The sequence below is a fragment of the Podarcis cretensis genome (assembly GCF_951804945.1).
Source record: "Podarcis cretensis genome assembly, chromosome: 10".
NCBI lineage: Eukaryota > Metazoa > Chordata > Lepidosauria > Squamata > Lacertidae > Podarcis > Podarcis cretensis.
Window position 1 is genome coordinate 37,521,623 of NC_137179.1, and position 18,917 is coordinate 37,540,539.

The following is an 18,917-nucleotide window of genomic DNA, read 5'->3' on the forward strand; positions in this document are numbered from 1 at the left end:
GGTGGCGGGGTGTGGCACCCACAGGAGCGCTGTCTCTTGGGCTTCTGCCACCTGAGGCAGCTTGCTCACACTGCCTCATGGGTCTGTTGGCCCTGCCCTGCTGGTACACTTGCACTGCACCCTGCACCAACCACCCTCCCACCTCACCCCTGTCTTTCAGAGCAAGCAACACTGACCCACCTGCTGGGAAGCTAGTGTAGCAGCTACACCCCGAATACAGGGTTTATTCTTTACCATTTAAAATACATACATCTTACACTTGTGGAGGTTGGCAGGAAGCTATTTTTCTTTATAATGTGACCAGTAATTCAGCTCTCCCCTGCAACAACAACAACAACAACATGTTGAGAAGCAGTGTTATCCATTTTCTGCTGCCAAGCATAACATTAAAAAGCTGGTGGATTGTCAAAACAGAGTCTTCCAGCCCGACGTATTCCACAGGGTTGAGTTCAGTTAGATGCTAAGTAATTGTACCACAGCACTGTTTAAAATTCCACAGTATCTTTGGAAGGCAGGAGGAGGGGGAAGAAAACCAGAACAAATTGGTCCTGTCTCTGGTTATCCCCTTTGCTGCCCCCCATGCCATCCATACCCAGGGGTCACAGTGAAGATGTCTCTGCCCACACTTCCTTTGTTAGTAATACTCTATTGCATTTTGAAAATTAGTGTAAGGAAGGTTGCCTCTAAACTAATCTGTGGTGTATTTTGTCAACTGGAGACGGCTATTGTTCTGTGCGTAATCTTATTACGATACTTAATTGTTTGTTACTCTTCTTTGTTACTCTTCACCACTCTTTCATGGTGGTAGAAAAAAAAAAGACAGCTGTTGTTTTCATCCTAGGATTTAACTTCATCAAATGTTTTTTTAAAAAACAAATTATGTGTATTTCTGCGATTAGAGGATTCCCAATCCATTTAGGAAATGAGTCATAGTTTGCATTAGGTGTTATAATAAAACATGTAGTTCTCTGTGTGTCTAACCACCATGGGGAATGATAGTTCTCTTGCAACTGTGGAGATTACCGTGCATCCTACCATTTCCCCAAGAGCTGGATATGGAGTCTTGGCTTTCCTGATGTTTATTAATGCTTTATTTTCAATATTTAATAATTTTTTGGTTATTGCTGTAACGCTGAAGAATCCTCAGCTCCGTAACCCCATCAACATATTCATTCTCAATGTCTCCTTTTCAGATCTTATGATGTCCCTCTGTGGGACCACCATTGTTATAGCTACAAACTACCGCGGATATTTCTTCCTGGGAAAGAGGTTCTGCACTTTCCAGGGATTTGCTGTCAATTATTTCGGTAAGCAAAATAGCTAGATATTGCTGCTGCTGTTGTATTGCTATTATAATTAAAATACATTTATATCCTACCTTTCATGGCAAACTCCCTTAAGGGGGTTTGCAAAGATAAATAACAATAACTAAAGATAAATAACAATACAATTTACAGTTAAAATACCTTTAAACAGACAAGTCGGCAACAATATCAAAACTACAAACAGAATAAACAGCCAAACATTTAGTTCCCTCTTGAATGACTACTGATGTGAGATCTTTGGGTTTTACTATGCTAAATGAAAGAAGGTCATGAAGGTGTTTTGTAGTTAAAAAAAAGAAGAAAGGAAAGTTTTTTTTAAAATTCTGGAACATCCTAGCTTGGAATCCAAATGACTAATTTTGTTGTTATTTCTAAACCACTGCTCAAAGTGTGTATAAGCACACAGACCTTTTTCAGAGTAAGTCCCACTGAAATAAGTATGACAGACATTTGAGTAAACTTAGATAGGATTGGGTAGCGCAGCCAAAATTTTAAGCTCACTTATTGTGCTATCCTGTACTTTTCTATTCGGAAGTATGTCTCATTGACTCCCATGGAATTTACTCCCGGATATGTGTGCATAGGGTTGCAAAAGTACATCCCATTGATTTCACATTTTTTTGGAATTTCCTATGAAATATGAGTAACAGTATTGAAATGTGGAATATTGTCGTTTGATGATTCCTAGCATTTTTTGCCTTTCTTATTATCTTCCAGGAATTGTTTCTCTTTGGTCCCTGACCATTTTAGCTTACGAAAGATACAATGTGATCTGTCAGCCTCTGGGAACTCTCCGGATGAGCAAGAAGAGAGGTTACCAGCTCCTTGGTTTCATCTGGGTTTTCTGTCTCTTCTGGGCTGTGGTCCCACTCTTTGGCTGGAGTTCTTATGGACCCGAAGGAGTCCAGACATCATGCTCCATTGGCTGGGAAGACAGATCTTGGAACAACTATAGCTTTCTGATTGTATACTTCTTGTCCTGCTTCTTTATCCCTGTCCTGATCATTGGGTTTTCATATGGCAATGTCATTAGGTCACTGCGTGGGGTAAGTAGTCAACTGTTTCCTCCACCCCATTTCACCTCTGTCCCTGTTTGCTGGCCAATGCCACTTCCATACTTTTCTGTCACCAAGCCAATTCGTTCTTGGTGTTAATGCATGCACAAGTTTGCAGCCTAAATGAAAGCCCATAGGATTCCTGGCTCTTTTCATATTTGTATCCGGTCAATGTCAGTGTCATCATGTAAAATGGTGCAGACTTTAAAAAACTTGCATACAGCTATATAAGCAACGGCCAGATTTTTTAAATATCAGAAAATTCCTTTTATGTTTGAGTTCCCATCTGAAGGCACTATAGAGTGACTTGACCAAAGCAGTTTAGGCAATTATGGCCACATTATCTTTGCATTTGATCTTAAAAATCAAAATCATGTGCATGCACATATACAACTCAAGAGCATAACTCTTTTTAAAAAAGATACACAGTCTGGGGCTGCAAAATGGTGCCCTGTCTAGAAACTGTCACTCAAAGCAAGTGTTAAATGATGTGGAGATCACGTCCCTTTATGCTAAAGCCAATTCTGAAACCTAGTAGCTTAGTATGTGCTGCTGGTGTTTATTTCAAACTTTTCTGCTTTCTAGAGTTCCTCCAAGTAATTTACAGCACGGAATCAAAATAACAGCAGCATTTAAAAGCTCAGTGATGAAACTGTAATAAGAACAAAACACAAAAAATTCAAGGACATACATATAGGTTTACAGAAGAGACACCCAGACTGCAATAAGAGCAATGGTGATTTGGAAGATATTAGCTTTCATTCATGCACCTTGTAGATGTACAACATGCAGGCTTTAATGTAGACATAGGATTTGTATGAGTCCAAACATAGCTGAATAAATGCCTCTATTGAATGGCTAATGCTGTTGATTTGATTTAACAGCTAAATAAGAAAGTTGAAGAAATGGGAGGAAAAGGTAATCCAGAAGAAGAGTTTCGAGCCGTAATTATGGTGCTTGTGATGGTGGTGGCTTTTTTGATCTGCTGGCTGCCATACACAGTCTTTGCTCTTACTGTTGTTATTGACCCAGCCCTGAATATTTCCCCTCTGGCTGCAACCATCCCAACATATCTTTCCAAAACAAGCCCAGTATACAACCCAATCATCTACATTTTCTTGAACAAACAGGTATTGCACTGTCTTTTGTATATTTTGTGGGCTAATTACTTTTATCGTGAATTTCATTTTGTAGATTCAATTGCAGGCTTCCAACTTCAAATCTAGTCGCTATAGAACCTTTGTTTGGGCAACCCTATTCTCCCCTACCTGTCCCTCAACAGGATTTTTGAAATTATTTATCTAGGTGAGACCTTATATACATTTGCACAAACATACTGACTGGGCAAAAGGCAATTTGTACACTTTCACATGCAGAATCCTCTTTTGGGTCTGCTCATGCATCAGGATTTCTGGATCCGGTAGCAGGAAGAAGAAGAAGAAGAAGAAGAAGAAGAAGAAGAAGAAGAAGAAGAAGAGGAGTTTGGATTTGATATCCCGCCTTTCACTCTCTTTTAAGGAGTCTCAAAGTGGCTAACATTCTCTTTTCCCTTCCTCCCCCACAACAAACACTCTGTGAGGTGAGTGGGGCTGAGAGACTTCAAAGAAGTGTGACTAGCCCAAGGTCACCCAGCAGCTGCATGTGGAGGAGCGGGGAAGCGAACCCGGTTCACCAGATTATGAGACTACCGCTCTTAACCACTACATCACACTGGCTCTTGTGTTTGTGTTGTTTCCCCCACTGCTAGACCATTTTCCTAAATGGTTGGCATTGCCACTGCTGGGTTGACTCTGGGATGACTCCAGTGAAGTCATTGCATGAGCAAAGTGACTTCCGCTCATGCAATAGAACTTCTCCTTCTCCTCCCTCCTGCATTCCCTGCTCTGGCGTGGGGGGAACCCCCAAGGTAGATTTGGGAAGGTTATGGGGGGTACACGAGGTGAGCAGAAAGAGAAGTTCCATTGCATGAGGGGAAGTTGTTTGAACCTCACCCAGAGTCAAACAATTAAGCCCAAATAGAAAGGGCCTTGCAATAATCCTGAAAGAAGCTCATATGCATTGTACTCTGGTGAACAAAAAATGGATAGGAAAACCTTGCTGAAAGACCACAGGATGACATGTACACTGTTCCCTGTTAGCGGAATATAATCTAATTTAGGGTTATACCCGAAAGTAATGCTATCTCACTGTGACAGCACAAAGCACAAGCATATTGATTTTCCTCTTTTTTTCTTTTTGCAGTTTCGTGAGTGCGCGGTTGAATTTATAACCTGTGGCCAAGTTGTTCTGGCAAAACCAGATGAAGAGATTTCGACATCCGCAGCTCCAGCTGAATCCAAAACTCCTTGTAAGATCAACCAAGTGACTCCAGTCTGATATAGTTCTATTGGCTGCATTTTACAACATTTTGTGCACTTTTTCTCCAGGAAACATAATGAAGCTCCTCTTCAGTGTCTTGTTAGTAAATGATCCATGCAGGAAGATAATAAATGTTCATAGGGCTGCTTATGATGAATGGCTTCACACAGTTTTCACTTGCTATTGTCAGAAAAGTCTTGCTTACACCAAATATTCTCTGATTATATATATATAACAACAATGAGTTTACTTGATACACATGAGAAAAGGGCTGGGTATCTAAATTGTGAACAATGAACTTTTCCTCCATTGTTGATTAAATGATTATGCAAAGGAACTATGCTTGCCTACGAACCTTTCATCCAAAGTTTTCTGCCACTCAGTTTTGTTCTCCTGTTCCGAGTGTGCTCTCCCCCTCCATCCAGCCACCTTTACTGTCAGGTTCAGGAAGCAGAAAGCATGTTATAGTAGCTAGGCAATGTGAAGGTATGCAGGGCAACCAGCCACTATTGTCTAGCTCCCAGAAGGCAGCTGGAATCCAACAGCTGACAACTCCTAAGTGAGCTGGCAACTGGAGCAAATGTCCCATTCATCTTGTGCACTTGTGGCAGGCATATTGTAGACAACTGGAGAAAGGAAACCTGAATAAATGCCCCAGTGATTGTGGTTTGCTTTCTGTCATTGCCCCTTTGTGCTGCTTTTAAAAAATATGGTCATGTTTTTTTCTGTAGTATTCCATGATGTTTGAAGGAAAGCAACAGATGGGAGGAGAGTCAAACCTATAAAAGTGATGGTCTTCACGGCATTATCTCGTGCAGACTAGCCTTGTGCCAAGTTTGATACTGGAAGGTTGGTCTCGATACACATTATTACTAACTTATGAAACCATCAGCTATGAATCATGCAATATTTGGCACCAAATGGCACCTACAACAAAATGTTGCAACATGGTGTGTTCTGCTCAGAATTCTACCCACTTCATGACCCCCCCTTTCCTGTTCCTGCCTCCCAAGCAGTTGGTTAGCACTCCAGAGGAACTGAGCATGCCAAGACCAACCCCTGGGCAATTGTTTTGCATCGCTCCCATTAAGGATTCCCACCCCCCAAAAGGAAGTTTTGATGCTTCTGCAACCCTGTTTAAACCACGCATGGATGTGTAGTTAAATCAAGAGCTTCCATCTGGCAATTTAATATTCAGGTCTGATTCCTGGCCCAAAAGTCAAAGCAACTTGAAAGGTTTGGTCAGCTTTCAGAAAAATGCAACCCCTTGCGCATACAATCTGTATCAGCCCTTCTTTGGAGCAGAAGAGGTGAATGACTGTATGCTATTAAAAGCTGTCACCAGAGCTTCCTTTTCTACATTTACATTTTATAAAAAATATACTGATGTTCTTTACTCTTCTGCAATTTCTGCAACTTGGAACAGGACACTGAAAGGTAAATTGAACTGGGCTGATCTGGCATAAAGATATATCCGGGGAAAGAGCTTAAATTTAGAGAGTGTTCCCAATATCTCTCATCTGTTGCTTTCACATTATTTTGTATCCGTTCACAGGGGATACTTGATAGGAAAGCTTCTCTGCCCAGTGAGCTTGTATAATTGGTTTGCTTATGCAAGTAGGACGTGATCCCTGATTAACTAAGTTAAACATCAGCTGTGGAGTCTGATAATCTGTTCTTTAATGCAGCCGACAAAGATGTTATAAAAAATGTTCCTGCAACTGGTTGAAGCTCAGCGTATGAACAGAACCAGGCAGCAACCTTTTATAAAAAAACAATTAACTGCAGAGAACTGGATCCAAAACTTACTGTGTAAGAGGAAGGAACACACAGAATACATGTTGACAGTCCCCTCTCTCTGCTTGCCCAAAATGGGCTCCAGGTGATGAGGAGATTCTCCAGAGCAACTTTTCATGTGGCACCAGGGATAAGATATTGGAGCAGAGAAATAGCTGATACTGACCCACCCTCACAGGTACAGAAGAGCCTTCCATTCATGTGGCAGGAGCTTTGCAGTCACAAACGTGATTTTATTTTATGCTAAACAGCTTTGGGCCCTAGCCATCATATTCCATGCATACATCTGACATTAAATTCACCTGACATTAAAATGGCACAAGTCCGAGCCCAGCATTAGATTGTATTCTTGGCTCTGATTACTGAGAAATGCAGGAAGCATGAAGCCGGGCCGGGGGTGGGGGAGAGGGGGTGTGGGGTGTGGGATGACGATTAGGCAACTGGATGATAGGCAAAAACAAAACAAAACTCCTAGGAAGGTTCTGGAAAAAGCAAAGGCCTAGCCAGCTCTCCAAAATCTTCAGCTGAGAGTGCGCAGATGTCATAAATGTCAGTGACATCAGGAGACCTGCATATTAAACAATGTTTTCTTTACTTATTGTAGCTTTTCTTATTTCGTCTGCTAATAAAAATTCTAAGAGCACAGTTGCCATAATAAGAAAATGGATAAGAAAACAAACTGTAAACAAACCCGAATGATCGTAAAAAACCACGAGACCTAAATGGCGTGAAGATCTTAGACGCCAGATAAAATTGATGAGGAAATTATGACTAAAGGACCAGAGAAAAATAGAGGGGTCTTTGACTAGTGCTTGTTTTGTCCGCATCCTCTTCCTCAGAATCTCTGTTGCCTTTGTAGAATTCAACAGGGAAGAGGATGGGGACAAAACAAGATTAGTTGGCTCTACCTGTCCTTGGTTCTGGCACCACCTGCTGTTGGTCTCTTGACTTTCTGACATACCTAATGTGCACCAGCCACCACAGCTGAATACCAGATTGGATTTGAACTGTTGCAGACACGAACTGAGAAGCAAAGAAAATGGTTCAGCAGCCTTATCTGAGCTGAAGTAAAGAGTATCTGCATTGCATGCTTATGTCCTTGTTTGTTTGTTTGGTAGGTGGTGGTCTGGCTCACCACAGACCCAGAAGCGGTCTTCCTGCACAGATAAGCATACCTGATTTTTTTTTTAGCATCATCCAGTTTGTCATGCTAGCAAATCAGAAAAATGCTGAATTACCAAATTATTTAAGTGGCAATGGGAGAAAGTGGAAATTCAAAAACACTGCCATCATTCAAAACATTGTTGCTCTTCAGCATCCCCCTGACCTTTATAGCTGAGAGTTTTCAACTTCAATTAAACAGAAATCTGGGAGAAGATTTGTATTTCCTAATCTGTGAGCGGTATTGCTTTCTAAAGCAAAATGTCAAAGATCATGTGCAACAGGGTTTCAAATATGAAACTTCATGAAGATTTCCAATCCTTGCACCTTGACAAAAATATGGTGAGTGCTATCAGACAGAGCAGAACAAGTTTATCTAGAAAATAAATGGTAGGATTTTGGTTACTTGGAGTATTGAAGGGAAGATTGCAGGCTGGTGGAAAAGGATAGGCCAAGCTTCCTTTCCAACCCAGGTCCTCACCTGGGATAGAGCCATTAACATGACAAATTGTGTCCTCCCTAAAAGAGGGCACATGTTGCGGTGAAACCTGGAGACCGAACTCCTGTGTTGTGGGTGGGTGAGACCGGACAGCCACAACACCCAATTGGTAGGTCCCTCGATGTTGGGTTCATCTGGCCAATGGGGCGCAGTCCAAACGGATTGAGGGACCTATATATACCCATGCATGTGCCCAGAGCTTCCTCTTTTGGCTCTTCCATTCGGAACACCCGCCCACCTCTCCCTACTTTTAGGGCTTGTGCACTTGACCTTTGTATGTTGTTGTGTGTTCTCTGTTGTTGGGACAGGGGCACAGCAGGAATTTTCCCCACTTGGCTGATTGGCTGCTGCCATTTGGGTTTCGCCTGCCGTGTAGCAAATCGTCACAGCTTGTAAGGTTGCGGATAGGCACTGGTTCAGGTGATACGGATGGGAGAATGGTCTCGCCATCCCTACGTGAAGGGTATTCCGTTAAAGGAATCCAGGAACTCAACTGGTTTGGTCAAACCCCAAGAGGTGGTTGTGCCCGTGCCTGAGTCTAGGGGGACATCTGGGTGGTGAACATAGTCTGTTCTCAGCTGTTCGCCTTCCCAGGTGTTCACCCTTGGCTGACTATACTGGTGCCCTGGGTCAGCGCTGTCTACAAGGGTGCAGGGAGCTAGTTGAACCAGAGCATATGCATCCACTCACCTTCTGTAATCAATAAAGTTGTGGCCTAAATTCTGCCAAAAACCAAAACTAAAATTTGAGTCAAGTGTGACTTTATTTAGGGGGAAGGTCTCTGGGTCTGAACACGCAAAAGGGGTTGATGCCACACCTGAGAACCTGGACCTCGGCAGACAGAGGTTGTGTCAGGTGTGTGTGCAGGAGCCAGGCCCTGTGACCAATAGGACTTTGCAGGACTGGGGCCTTCCTAAGTTTGCTCTGAAGAGGCAAGGTGTGGCTGCACAGGTGAGGCCGATTGGTAACTCACAGCACCTGGTGGCAAGAGCAGGGAAGGGATATAAGGTCAGCATTTCCCTTTGGCTCTTTGCTACAGCAACACATTCCCTGCCTTGCTGTGTTTGACTCCTTGCTTCTTGATCCTTGGACCCTTGGCTTCTTGACTCCCAGCTCTCTGACCCTCGGGCTCTTGGTTTCCTGACTCCTGGCTTCTGGACCCCTGTTCCTGCTCCCACCCCACCATCTTGCCCCCGGTCCTGATATCCCCTGCTGGGACTTTGATTGCCTGTAAACCAGACCTTGACAGGTTGCTATGGTGATGGGGTGTGGGTTCCAAGGAAAAGAGAGAGTAAGGTGTGCTGGGAAGAATGGGGAAAAGAAAGATTGGGATCTATCATGGGCAGGTTGTTTGAAAGCAGGCTGAAGGTGCAAACAGGTAAATGGATCACATTACTTAAAGCCGTGTCTCAGTTCCCCAAAGGAACTGAGTGCCACACACACACACACACACACACACACACACACACACAATCTTGCTACCACTCGGTAGAGTGGGGGTGGCACCCAACTTTTGTTACAATATTTATAAATCAATAAATAGGGTACAATTCAGCCAATTTTAAGTCCCATCAAATTGAATAAAAAAACTTACACTGTTAACAGATGGATCTGAAGTCTCATTAATAAAGGCTGCAAAATTCCCATTTTTGATAACATCTTAAAGGATACAGGTAAACAAAGATTGATAAAGATATTCCTTCACTTCATTCCCCCCCCCCACAGTGTGTGTGTGTGTATATAAAACACAATGCACACACACAATACTGAAATGTATGCCGTCATCCATCCCAAGCAGCAGATGGCACATAGGACTGCAAAGGCTCCTTTCTGAGAGGTGATATTTAAAATTGGCAAGCATATGGATCAGCTTCATAGCAACAAAAGAGTGCTACAAGAACATTAGCAGTGTGCCTCCATGCATGAAACCTGACATTTCTTGTGTTTGCAAATATGAGTGGGTTTTGCTTTGACACTGACTTTGCGTCATGTTATTGGGTTCATTCATTTCCTGAAAACCCAGGAAATGGGTTATGTAGGCAGAAATTCACTTTTCTTTTGAAATAATGGTAGTTTCTGATTAAAATGATAGCTAACCATCTGTAAATAATTGCTTTTCTTCTGCAGAACATGTAAAGTGAGAATTAATTGTGTTGGTGCTTTATGAACCTGTAGAAATATGCTTTTCCAGCTCAAACATTGATTTCATTCATTCACACAGATGCGCTTTCAAACACAGTCATATTTCTTTTGTTAAGTGCCCTTTCTCATGCTTTGTGAGGTATTATTCAATTGTCCAAGGTCAAAAGATGCGATTTCAGTATATGCTCTCTTTAAAAGACTCTGAACAGGATCATTATACACCAAACATAGACTTTCTTCAGCAGCAAAATTTAAAATCATACCGAAAAACTGAGCAGTTATTGGCTTCTTGAGCCTGTCTAATGGTGTGTTCATGTGTCGTAGCGAGCCATATGCTAGAGTTAGCGTGCATGAGTGAAATTGCACCTGCTGTTCTCCTACTGGCTCATTCTGGGAGGAAACAAACCATGATCCCTAGTTTAGAGTTGTGTCTGAACCAGGCATTGTGGTGTGTTTCATCCACAACAAAGCATGATCTGTAGCCCAGGTTTGTCTTTATTTTCTGGACTGCACAGCTTGTAGGGGGAAAGGTTGCAGCAGGAGAACCTACCCCTGGTTACGCACATTCATTAGACTGTGAGAACAATCCCTGTGTGCCTAAGGCCGGGCACACGGAAGCCATTTATGTATGACAGGGAGCTCTGCAAAACAGCAGGATCCCCTGCTGTGCAGACAAGCCTATGTGTATAGAGTTTGTAGGGACTGTTAGTGCAATCTTTTGGGAGGATGTTACTTGAGGTCAGGGCCTGCTCCTGTGATTCTGTGCCGCTCTCCATGTGTCCTGGTGTCTTGAACTGTCTCGCCAGAGGGTGCATGCTCTTGTTATCTCCTGCTTGGACCACTGCAATGCGCTCTATGTGGGGCTACCTTGGAAGGTGATGCGGAAACGACAACTAATCCAGAATGCAGCAGCTAGAATGGTGACTGGGAGCGGCCACCGAGACCATATAACACCAGTCCTGAAAGACCTACAATGGCTCCCAGTACATTTCCAAGCACAATTCAAAGTGTTGGTGCTGACCTTTAAAGCCTTAAACGTCCTCTGCCCTATATACCTGAAGGAGCGTCTCCACCCCCATCATTCAGCCCAGAAACCGATGTCCAGTGCTGAGGGCCTTCTGGTGGTTCCCTCACTGTGAGAAGTGAGGTTAGAGGGAACCAGGCAGAGGGCCTTCTCGGTGGTGGTGCCTGCCCTGTGGAATGCCCTCCCATCAGATGTCAAGGAAATAAACAACTATCTGACTTTTAGAAGACATCTGAAGGCAGCCCTGTTTAGGGAGGTTTTCAATGTTTGATGTTTTATTGCTATAATAATAATAATAATAATAATAATAATAATAATAATAATCTGTTGGGAGCGGCCCAGAGTGGCTGGGGAAACCCAGCCAGATGGGCAGGGTATAAATGTTGTTGTTGTTATGTTGAACTGATTGTCCTGTTCTATGTATGGGATGACAAGGGATCATATTTTAGGTACTGGTATGAGTGTGTGCACATGTGTAGAGTCATTTCACTGTCTCTCTCTCTCTCTCTCTCTCTCTCTCTCTCTCTCTCTGTGTGTGTGTGTGTGTGTGTGTGTGTAGGCAAGGCTTCTGAGGAAATACTGAAGACCCACTCTTGATTATATTCGACATTAAGCAAGAGAGAGGAAGCGTTTCTTAGATTTATTTAGGGTTCCATAAGAATATCTGGAAGTCTTGTCAGAAATTGAGACGTCATCTTCCTCAATGGCACTTCATTTTCTCACAGACAATTCACCGGAAACATGTGCCAACATTTTTTAAATGTTTTCCAAACCCCCACAAAGCCAACAAGAGAGAGGAGATGTACTAGTGCAAGAAAAGGCTGTCAAACTGGAGGTCACATGATAAGAGGGAGAGTCAAGGGAGAGGTATTCAGTGTATATGTGGGTCCCAAATAGTGATGCATTGAATTACTGTTCTGCAGAAACAAACAAATGAAAGCCAATTTTGATGGAGCATTAAACATGTTGCTCTCTTGTTGTTTTTAAAATAGGAGCTCTGGAGGTGTGTGTGAAAATCTGGATTAGAATCATAGTGTCGTGAGAGGGTTGAAAATCAGGCCCCCTCAAGGTACTGTTTGCTCACAAAAATGCCATTTGCTGCAATTAAATCATTTTTTTGAGGGGGTGGGATTTTCCAAGGAAAAGTTATAGAGGGCCCACTCTCTCCATGATTGATCCTAGTCAGGGCAATTAAATGAAACAAAGAACTATCAAATAGCCTATGATGCGTTTATGATAATCTCAGCTGTACTGTTACATTTCATCCAATATCTCTTTTCCTCTGTTATTACGAATTGTCACAGTCTCCCTTAAGAGGTGACACGACTAACCTCATTACTAACATATTTTGATGCTTCAGATTGTTGAGGCATTATTATGAAATTATTTTAAGGTTTGTATTGCTAATCCCCGTGGCGGGGTGCGCTCCCGTCGTTCGGTCCCAGCGCCTGCCAACCTATCAGTTCAAAAGCACCCCCGGGTGCAAGTAGATAAATAGGGACCGCTTACCAGCGGGAAGGTAAACGGTGTTTCCGTGTGCTGCACAAGATGCAGCTTGTCACGCTGGCCACGTGACCCGGAAGTGTCTGCGGACAGCGCTGGCTCCCGGCCTCTAGAGTGAGATGAGCGCACAACCCTAGAGTCTGGCAAGACTGGCCCGTACGGGCAGGGGTACCTTTACCTTTACCTTTATTGCTACTGGAATGTACATTGATAGAATTTGGCAGGTAACCTCAGCATCCTGCTCTTTTAATTAATTAATTAATTATTTTCAGGGTGTTGAAGGCATCATTAGTCATGAACATCCATGTTCATTTTACCTGTCTCAGAGTGGTCTCTGTTTGGAGAGACTCTGCAGGTTTTTGTCGTCTTGTAACTAAAACAAATCATCTTAAAACAATGATGCTTGTCATAAATTTAAATATTATGTAAGGGCCATCATATCTAAAGACCACCAGATGGCAGCACAGCATCTTTCAAAGCCTTGGTCGGTCCCTCTTCCATGCCGCTTTTCTGATAGGTGTGTTTTCAAAGACTGCAAAATGCATTTCATGCATTGATGCCTTGTGTGGTATCCCACTAGACCTGTGTTTGCACAGCAGTTTATTCAATTTCTCTAACTGTTAATTGCTGTATTATATTTAAGTTTTCACATGACACCAAAGCCACTTTTGGATAACTAATGTTCTATAGTACATGTATAGAGTTCATTTCCATGTTACAGTGGTACCTCAGGTTACAGACGCTTCAGGTTACAGACTCCGCTAACCCAGAAATAGTACCGCGGGTTAAGAACTTTACCTCAGGATGAGAACAGAAATCGCACGGTGGTGGTGCAGCGGCAGCGGGAGACCCCATTAGCTAAAGTGGTACCTCAGGTTAAGAACAGTTTCAGGTTAAGAACGGACCTCCAGAATGAATTAAGTTCTTAACCTGAGGTACCACTGTCTTTGATAACAGAAAAATAATTCGAATCTCCCCTAACCCAGAAGTAAACAGTCCAACTCAAAGCATAAGCCTGGGGAGGGGTGTCAGCTGACTCCAGAAATGTGTGTGTGTTTAATGCCCCTCTGGAGTTTCTGTAAATTTGTGTTTTGTCAATAAAGTATTAAACTACTAGCTGTTTGCTGGTTGTGTGTGCTCAAGGCACATGCATTGCTTGGGTATGTTCTTGCTAAAGCAACCATGTAGATGTGGCAAGGGCAACTTGGCAGATATCCATTTAGGCCACATTCACAGCGTACATTTAAAGCACAGCGTACATTTAAAGCATTTAAAGCTTTGAAGAGTGATACTTTCCCCAAAGAATTATGGGAGCTGAGGTTTGTTAAGTGTGTCCTAACAACTCTTGTTAGGAGACCCCTATTTCCTTCACAGGGCTACAATTCCCACAGCTCCCTGTGAAGAATTATAGCTCTGTGAGGGAATCCACACTGATAATTATAGCTCTGTGAGGAAAGAATGGGGTTTCCTAACAACTCTTTAACAAACGACATCTCTCAGAATTCTTTGGGGGAAGCCATGATTATTTTCGGTGGCATCATAGTGCTTTAAATGTATGGTGCGAATGGGGCCTCCAAGTATGCTTTTTCCCAATCCTGCAGCCTGGCATTGTTATTTCTAGGGTGCAGGTTGGCAGAAGGACTTAGAACGACTAAATGCCGGAAGATGGTTTATGGTTCTCCAAGGTGACCCATGCAGTGATGACACTAGGGATGGTCTCCAGTGTTAAAAATAGCTTTCTTTCCTTTGCTTGCCTTCTTCCCACATGGGGGGTCCTGGTGATTATAGGTATATAAAATGATTGCATATCCTATCCTAGTTCCTTCACAATAAACACACAATTACTGTAGGACTGTAAGAGAAAGAAGGTAGTTATAAACACTTAACGGCTCATTATCTGGTAATTACCAAGAATACAAGAGTTCTGATTACAAATCTTCAAAGGTTTCAAAGCCTTGTTTACTTTTGCTCTTTCAACCACATGCTAGTTTCGGTAGATTAGTAGCAGAGTTAGATGCCATGAGTGCAGTTTGACTGACTTAAGATGCTTAGTTTCTCAGAACAGAACCGTAATAACTCATGGCCTCTTGCAGATAATGTAAACAACGCCAACAACATCAACAACTTTATCATGTATGCTAACCATAACCTTTTGTAAGTAAAGGGCTTGTCAAACTTTTGAAGTAACAGAAAGCAGGCTTTAAAGTCAATGTCTCTTTTATATACTGCTCTATGCCTCCAAGAGGGTAATAAAGTTTTCTGTGGTGTGTGTGTTGGGGGTTTGATTGAAACAACCTAAGCTCTGTGGATTGCGTGAATGCACTGCGGTACAAGCAGTAACTTGCCGACCAACTGCAGTCTTAATTACGCGTCTTGGTGAGCGGAGAAGAGCATGCCAGTTCTTGGATCCAAGGCTCATTAACTGGCAGAGTGTTTGGCTGGGGACTTGTAACTTTAAATGCGCACCAACACACTCACATCTTCTTCCACAAGAGCGAGGAAGATTGCCATGGTGAGAATCTGTTGGCACAAAGTGGGCGGGCCCTCTTTGTTTGAGAGGTGGAGGGGGCGTAAATGGACTCCCCCAAATAAATAGTTGCACTAGTGGGAGACAGCACTTTTGCTCTCTTCTCTCCTGTTGAGCACTCTGCCCCTAAAATTAGCTCAGGGGAAGGTCAGAAGAAACCCCAGAATGACACATTAGGGAAGAAGAGGGGATATCAGGCAAGAAGTATTGCTCTCACTAATGGAAAATTAGAATTCCACGTGCTTTAAATGTGTGGGGTGGTATTCAATTAAGTTTTACTTACATCAGACCGACTCGAATTAACAAAGTTAGGACCATTAAGTTCAACAGGCCTACTCTGAGTAAAGTTTTGCTGACTACAGCACATGGGGTAGATTGGAAGGTAAAAAGGGTGGCATCTACTTGCTACACTGCAACTCTCTTCATTAGGTTTCATTCTCCTTCCCAATCCATGAATAATTGCCACTTTATTTTCAATGTCTATTCTTGATTGAAATGTCTCAGAATGTTCTGAAAAACCCATAGTCCATCACTTCTTTGCATACTATGGAAAAGCTTCCAAGTGTACATTCATTTAAAAGTTTAAACAGTCATGTATTTTTCAGTGGTGCCCCCCTATTTTTTCTTAGTATAATGCTCAAAGCATACGGAAATAGATATTTAAGGAACTCAGATGCTTTTGTCATTATGCACAACATTTTGTCCAGAAATGAAATTCATCCATGGTTTGTGTGTGTGTGTGTGTGTGTGTGTGTGAGAGAGAGAGAGAGAGAGAGAGAGAGAGAGAGAAAATGCAGAATAGTAAAAAAATAAAAATAAATCACAAGTAAATTCCAGTTTAAAATAAATCTCATATTAACTGCTCTTTTCCAGTCTCTTTTCTAAAGTGCCTCCAAAGCCAAATTGTGCCCAACTTGGGGTGGGTGTTGGGGATGCATACCTGATTGAAATCCTTCTCAAGTTAATGCCTCAACAAACTCAGTATAATTGCATGGGGGGGGGGAGGGAAGATGGCACTTCCTGTATTAATTGGATGCTGTTAGCTTTGCTGCCTTACAGGGTACTGGAGGTTTTGTTCCAATGTGACATATGGAATAAGGAAGAAAGTTTTTTCCGTCATATTTTAATGAAAAGCTCCATATGAGATTATAAACCACACGAGGAGTGGAGGCCTGGTCAGATTCTAGTGCCAAACAATTCTTTTGTTTGACAGTGGATGTCATCCAAAAGCTGCCTGAGGCAGGAAGGCAATCTACTTATCAACCAGTGGGTGGGAAGAAGCTTTCTAGGCCACAGAACTCTTTTCGTCTCTTATTGTAGCACATCCATATTACTACTAACAATTATCATTTATTTATTAGCTATTCGGTTTTTCTTATGTTTAGTCCCACGTTTCTTCATGGAACCGAAGGCAGGAGATGTGTAGTTCTCAGAACTTGGAAAGTCCAATTATAAAGGAACTAATTCCAGGCCAAGTTTGTCCCTTTACAAAACCAAACCAGTTTGTTTCACTTTTGGTCCTCGGTTCAATTCAAGTTCATTCAAATGATCCTTTGGCACATTTCCCGCCAGCACTGAAAATGTTACAAGCTGCTGTGCTGAAGCATAAAATACACTTAAGAAGACTAAGTAAACATGCATGCAGTGGAATGTGAGTCATTTAATTTATTAACTCCTACAATCATAATCTTTAAGCTTAAAGAGTGAAATACCGTATTTTTCGCCCTATAGGACACACTTTTCCCCCTCCAAAAATGAAGGGGAAATCAGTGTGCGTCCTATGGGGTGAATGCAGGCTTTCGCTGAAGCGTGGAGAGTGAGAGGGGTCGGTGCGCACCAACCCCTCTCGCTCTCCACACTTCAGGAAGCTATCCAAAGCCTAGGGAGCCCGGCGGGAACTCCCGCAGGGCTCCCTAGGGTGCGGATAGCAGCCTGCTTGCCTGGAGCGCAGGGCGCGCTGAAGCAGAGCGCCCCACGCTTCGGGCAGATATCCGCGGCTGGAGGGGAAATAATTCCCCCCCTTTATTTCTCCCCCAAAAAACTAGGTGCGTCCTATAGGGTGAAAAATATGGTAGTCTTTCTTAAACACATGTAATAATAATAATAATAATAATAATAATAATAATAATAATAATTTATTATTTGTACCCCGCCCATCTGGCTGGGTTTCCCCAGCCACTCTGGGCGGCTTCCAACAAGGATGAAAAATACACTAAAATGTCACATATTAAAAACTTCCCTGAACAGGGCTGCCTTCAGATGTCTTCTGAATGTTAGGTAGTTGTTTATTGCTTTGACATCTGATGGGAGGGCATTCCACAGGGTGGGCGCCACTACCGAGAAGGCCCTCTGCCTGGTTCCCTGTAACTTGACCTCTCGCAGTGAGGAAACCGCCAGAAGGCCCTCGGAGCTGGACCTCAGTGTCCGGGCAGAACGATGGGGGAGGAGACGCTCCTTCAGGTATACTGGACCGAGGCCATTTAGGGCTTTAAAGGTCAGCACCAACACTTTGAATAGTGCTCGGAAACGTACTGGGAGCCAATGTAGGTCTTTCAAGACCGGTGTTATATGGTCTCGGCGGCCGCTCCCAGTCACCAGTCTAGCTGCCGCATTCTGGATTAGTTGTAGTTTCCGGGTCACCTTCAAAGGTAGCCCCACGTAGAGCGCATTGCAGTAGTCCAAGCGGGAGATAACCAGAGCATGTACCACTCTGGCGAGACAGTCTGCAGGCAGATAGGGTCTCAGCCTACGTACCAGATGGAGCTGGTAAACAGCTGCCCTGGATACAGATTTGACCTGTGCCCCCATGGACAGCTGTGAGTCCAAAATGACTCCCAGGCTGCGCACCTGGTCCTTCAGGGGCACAGTTACCCCATTCAGGACCAGGGAATCCTCCACACCTGCCCGCCTCCTGTCCCCCAAAAACAGTACTTCTGTCTTGTCAGGATTCAACCTCAATCTGTTAGCCGCCATCCATCCTCCAACCGCTTCCAGACACTCACACAGGACCTTCACCGCCTTTAAAAGAGAGGTAGAGCTGGGTATCATCTGCATACTGATGAACACCCAGTCCAAACCTCCTGATGATCTCTCCCAGTGGCTGCATGTAAATGTTGAAAAGCATGGGGGAGAGGACAGAACCCTGAGGCACCCCACAAGTGAGAGCCCAGGGGTCTGAACACTCATCGCCCACCACCACTTTCTGAACACGGCCCAGGAGGAAGGAGCGGAACCACTGTATGACAGTGCCCCCAGCTCCCAGCCCCTCAAGACGGTCCAGAAGGATGTTATGGTCGATGGTATCAAACGCCGCTGAGAGATCCAGCAGAACTAGGAAACAGCTCTCACCTTTGTCCCTAGCCCGCCGGAGATCATCAACCAGTGCGACCAAGGCAGTTTCAGTCCCATGATGAGGCCTGAATCCCGACTGGAAGGGATCCAAATGGTCCGCTTCTTCCAGGCGTACGAGAAAGACCTTGAAGATGAATGAGAAATTGTTCAAGGTTCTAGCCCCAAATGAAATTAA

The 18,917-nt window shown here is 43.4% G+C and overlaps 1 protein-coding gene across 2 annotated transcripts; it reads left to right on the forward strand.

Moving 5' to 3' along the window:
* The first annotated feature begins 705 nt into the window (after window positions 1-705).
* LOC307225559 (opsin-VA-like) lies at window positions 706-5,789 on the forward strand. Of its 2 annotated transcripts, XM_079993474.1 has the most exons (5): window positions 706-1,307; window positions 2,043-2,371; window positions 3,265-3,510; window positions 4,622-4,727; window positions 5,470-5,789. In XM_079993474.1, the coding sequence occupies exons 1-5, from the start codon at window positions 986-988 to the stop codon at window positions 5,484-5,486; spliced, it is 1,020 nt and encodes a 339-aa protein (XP_079849600.1). In that variant the 5' UTR covers window positions 706-985; the 3' UTR covers window positions 5,487-5,789. The 2 variants fall into 2 exon arrangements, with proteins under 2 accessions (XP_079849600.1, XP_079849599.1); XM_079993473.1 differs by lacking the exon at window positions 5,470-5,789 and having other exon boundaries at window positions 4,622-5,416.
* The last annotated feature ends 13,128 nt before the right edge of the window (window positions 5,790-18,917 follow it).

Bases quoted from the DNA above. Each gene is read 5' to 3' on its own strand.
- LOC307225559 (XM_079993473.1), top strand. From the start codon at position 986: ATGGGGAATGATAGTTCTCTTGCAACTGTGGAGATTACCGTGCATCCT. The intron at 2,372-3,264 runs GTAAGTAGTCAA...TTGATTTAACAG, and splicing joins TCATTAGGTCACTGCGTGGG to CTAAATAAGAAAGTTGAAGA. The intron at 3,511-4,621 runs GTATTGCACTGT...TTCTTTTTGCAG, and splicing joins ACATTTTCTTGAACAAACAG to TTTCGTGAGTGCGCGGTTGA.